General features: G+C 47.9%; 1 protein-coding gene across 1 annotated transcript; it reads left to right on the forward strand.

Moving 5' to 3' along the window:
- Positions 1-2540: 2540 nt before the first annotated feature.
- Positions 2541-4385, forward strand: LOC124699221 (pentatricopeptide repeat-containing protein At2g13600-like). The gene has a single exon (XM_047231560.1). The coding sequence runs from the start codon at positions 2541-2543 to the stop codon at positions 4383-4385; it is 1845 nt and encodes a 614-aa protein (XP_047087516.1).
- Positions 4386-4795: the final 410 nt, after the last annotated feature.

The following is a 4795-nucleotide window of genomic DNA, read 5'->3' on the forward strand; positions in this document are numbered from 1 at the left end:
ATAAACATATCTTGAGGTACATAGAAAACTATTCATTTGATTACATGCTCTAAACCTTAGTCAACCATAGCTCAACTCATGAGACTATCATGACATCAGCTTAGAGCCATATCTTGAGTTCTTCTCTTGAAATCAAACACTCAAGATGTTGATGCCAATACCCAAGATATAGCTTTATCTCCATGTCATCCACACTTGAATCCAACACATGAACTACAAGAAATACGTATGGAATATTTCTTCATATAAACACAATGAAAACATTAGTCCATAGAGGATTGCCATTAATTACCAAAAACACACTTAGGGGCAATGTACCCTTACACATAGTGAAGTCAGAGGCGGAGAATATCATGAAGGTCGGACTGGATGACTAGCAATGGAGGTTTCGAGTCTCTCCGATGTTGAGGGATTTGATTGGTGTTCCGAGTTTCGCAACAAAAATATGCAAGTGGGGACGGCAACACACATGTGATGTTCAGAGTCTTACCTTTCGGAGTAAAAATCCAAGGTCTCATCTTAATTGGTTAATTGATTGTGCGTGGTAATGTCCTTGTTGAAGACATTGTTTTGAGAGCGGAGACTATCTTCAGAGTGAAAACTTAAGATCTTTGATTGGGTGATGATGGCGATTGTGCACTGTTTCCTTCTTGGAGGCGTCGCTTTTGGAGAGACTAGAGTTCAGGTGTTGTCGTGGTGGTGGATGTATTATTGCTGCTAGAACTGGAATACCGTAGCGGGTCTTTTATTTTCTTAGCTTCTTTCTCTTTTTTTGGTTGTCTGCATCTGGTACTGTCATTAAGGTATTGCGTCGTTACAGAGGCTGTGTATCAGGTATCTCTCGATATTAATATATTCCCTTTATCGAAAAATGGCGATGGCACCGCTAACACTAGGGGTGTAAATGGATCGTTTTGTCAGGATTGAATCCAGACATGGAATTGTTCCAGGATTGGGTTGATCCCGCCCAATCATCCAATCCCCAGCAAGCCCCACTCAGCTTTTCCCCATAATTCCTTGTATAATTCTAGCCATTTTGCTAATCTCATTCTGTCAATTGCCGTCCTCTTCTTCGCATGTATTTTATCTAATTTGTCGTATAAATGTTTCCACAGGTCGGGCGGGGATAATACTTTTCCAGACCAAGTCAATGGAAGGGGCGCGATGGGCTGACAATAATTTACCTCGCCGGGCTGAAAAATCATGATCAGATACAATCCAGGTCAATCCCTGCCTCCAAGGGATTAAACGAACGAGGCCTGAAAGAGGCCACACCCGATCCGAGCGTGATCCTCACCTTGAGCCACTCTACCATCCAGCCGATGTCACCACTGGGTCGGCAACTCTACTGAGTTGCAGCCAAGAGGTGGTGTTGCATAATATACTAAGAAGGTGTTTGGTTGGCCTTTGGCTTTCATATAAGCAATTACCGAAGACCTATTGTTCTAGGAAGCTGTTGTTGACAGTGGAACCATTTGGCAAACTGGTTGGTGGTTGTCGGCTTTTAGTTGTGAAAAGTCTGAAATGCCCTGAGGTACTAGCAGAATAGCCTGGTTTATCTCTATTTCACTAATTCTTGAACTATTGTATATATGTCGACAAGTAACATGTTTATTTTTTTGTTATCTTTGTTAGCTAAGGAAGGATCAAACTTTTTTTCTAGAACCGGTACGATCAAGGAGCAGTTGGTAGGCGCTCCCTGCCATTGAAGATGTGCGCCATCACGACGTCGATACCACACCCTGGCTCGCTCCACCAGTGCCCCACCCGCGCTTGTTCTGCTGTGCCGGCCAAACTACACCGGCGAACTACCCGAGCTTGCGATCATGGTCCGCGTTGAAGAACATGAGCCAGTGGACGGTGTTACCACCATCCTAGACATGCGAGACATGTTGTGCCGGTGCCAGGTTCTCTCGGTGGGTGGTGATCTCACGCCGCCACCCACTCCATTGCAAGAGAAATTGAAGGGGTTGGTGGCCCCAAAAGAGATTTCAAGTGACAATAGAGAAGAGAGAAAACACCGAGAGAGAGAGAGAGAGAGGAATGAGTACATAACTTCCAAGTACAATAAAAGAAGCTCAACATTAATGAGAACAATACTCGATCAAGAGCAACAAGTAGAGCTCAAGCAAAAGGAAGTGGAGCTCGCGTTACTCACCGAAGATAATGGCTTGATTCAGGAAAAAGCAAAATATGATACACGGTGATCGCTCGATCTTTTCGCGTGATATCGTGTGTCTTCAAAACCATGGAGACGCCTACCGCTGCAACCTCCTCCTCACCGCCTACACCCGCTGAAAAATGTATCATTACAAATTTATGGCACATTTGCCAACCCGGCTGAAAAATGGAAACTTGCACTTTGTCTTCAAAACCTCTCATGGCATGGTCATCACTTTCTATTTTTAGGTAGATGGTGTGCTCTAGCAAATACGTCACAAAAAATAAATGGTGTCCTGTGACAAGTTTGCACTTAAAATTTACCCATCTCCAGTTTGATGTCCATCGTGGCCTAGCCCACAGTTTGGGAGTTGGTATGAATGCCGCGTCCACTTGGACTCCTCCAGGCGCGCAAGCTCCACGCCACGCTCCTCAAGTCCGGCCACCATGCCCACGCCTACCGCTGCAACCTCCTCCTCGGCGCCTACACCAGCGGCGGCGCCCTCGCCGACGCCCGGGCCCTCCTGGAACACATGCCATCTCCAACCCTCGTCTCCTACAACACCCTCCTCTCCGGCTACGCCTCCTCCCCCGGCCTCCTCGGCGCCGCCCTCGACCTGCTCGACGCGATGCCCGACAGGGACTCCTGGTCCTGGAACACCGCAATCTCCGGTCTCGCCCGCGCCGGCCGGACGCGCGAGGCGCTGCGAAGGTTCCAGCAGATGACGCGCGGCCCCGTGGCGCCGGACGCCTTCACCTACTCCATCGTCTCCCCGTGCTGCTGCGGCCTGGGAACCGCGCGGCAGGTCCACGCGAGGGCTCTCAAGGCCGGGGTGCTCGCGGACGCCTGCGTCGGCACTGGTTTCGTCAGTCTCTACGCGGAGCTGCGCGCCATGGACGACGCGCGGAAGGTGTTCGACTGCATGCCGCTCAGAGATTCCATGTCGTGGAACGTTCTGCTGGACTGCGCTACGAGGTCGTCCGGTGAAGCTGCAGGGTCATGCATGCAGGAGTTTCTCAGGATGGTCGGCAGCGGGGTCCGGCCCGATCACTTCACCTTCGCCACCCTCCTGAACGGTTTCGCCGACCGGTTTGCTGGTCTAGAGGCGATGCAGCTGCACTCCGTTATTCTCAAAACCGGGTATCTCAAGGATCTCTTCCTGTGCAATTCGTTGCTGAATGTCTACGGGAGATGCGGTCACGTTGACCTGGCCAAGAATCTGTTCGATGCAATGATTCAAAAGGATGTCGTGTCGTGGACCGCTGTGATTTCCGGGCTTGCAGCCAGCGGACACCAGGCTGATGCCTTCGACATATTCCGTCAGATGCTCTCGAAAGCCGCGATGGTGCCCAATTCCTTCACCTTTGGCAGCGTCGTGAGCTCATGCGCCTCAGTGAATGACCTCGGCAGTGGAAGGCAGTGCCACGCTCTCGCACTCAAGCACGGGTTGGAGCTTGTTCCTATAGTTGCCAGCTCTTTTCTTGATATGTACTCAAAGTGCGCCGAGATGGATGATGCGATAAGAATGTTTGGCATCATGCCACAGAGAGACATTGTGTCTTGGAATGCAATGATATGTGGATTAGCTCAGAATGGCCAGTCAGCGAGATCTCTGGACCTATATGATGAAATGCTGCGAGGACGTCATCAAGAATCTGTCACCCCAAACTCGGTGACCTTTGTGGGCGTCCTCAGTGCATGCAGCCATGCTGGTGCTGTCCAAAAAGGTTGCACCTACTTTGCTCAAATGGTTAGTGACTTCCGCATCGAACCAGTTTCAGAGCACTACACTTGCCTTGTCGATCTCTTTGCACGAGCTGGATGGTTAGATGAAGCAGAAGAGATCGTTTCAAACTTACCTTTCAAACATGATGCTCTTATCCTAGGCACATTGCTTAATGGCTGTAGAAAATATGGTAACCTTGAAATGGCTAAGCGCATCGCCAAGGGGCTTCTTGTGAAAAATTCAGATGACGAATCGTCCATCTTTCTACTCTCAAATATGTACATTACAAATGAAGAATGGGATGATGCGCGTCAGCTGAGGGACGCTGTGATTTCAAGGGGAACTCGTAAAGTCACTGGAAATAGCTGGATTCATGTTGGTGGTCAAGTCCAATGTTTCAGGGCGGGTTTTAGTCCAGATGCACAATTTGAACAGACATATAATGTTCTGCAACAACTTCGGTTGATGATGGTAGATGCTCACAAGCTGGTCACATGAATTATTTCCTTATATAACACTGAGTAGTGACAACTTTTCTGGAAAAGTCCGGTTTGAACATGGGTGCATGTGAACCCTAGTTGGAAATGCATTTTCCAAATGTTAAAAAATTCTGAAATAAAAATATCCGGGTACGTACGCATGTTTCATGTGTGCGTAGAAAGTTTTCGCGGAGAAACCACTTTTTTATTTCAGAATCTAAAAAAGACAAAATACGTACACATATATACTGCTATATAGCCCTGCAAAATTTCACTTTTTTGCCGAGACAAAATAAAAGGTTTTTTCGTCACGAAACTCATGTCCAGGGCACATATTTGAGATCATCTGGGAAATCATTTTGTGTTTCGATTTTTAAAACATGTTTTGACATCACAAACGAAACTTTTCAAAAAGTGGGTTCACATGCC

This window comes from Lolium rigidum, chromosome 3 (genome assembly GCF_022539505.1).
Source record: "Lolium rigidum isolate FL_2022 chromosome 3, APGP_CSIRO_Lrig_0.1, whole genome shotgun sequence".
Taxonomy (NCBI): Eukaryota; Viridiplantae; Streptophyta; class Magnoliopsida; order Poales; family Poaceae; genus Lolium; species Lolium rigidum.

What these genes read in the sequence shown, in the direction of transcription:
- LOC124699221 (XM_047231560.1), top strand. Translation starts at nt 2,541, where the DNA reads ATGCCGCGTCCACTTGGACTCCTCCAGGCGCGCAAGCTCCACGCCACG.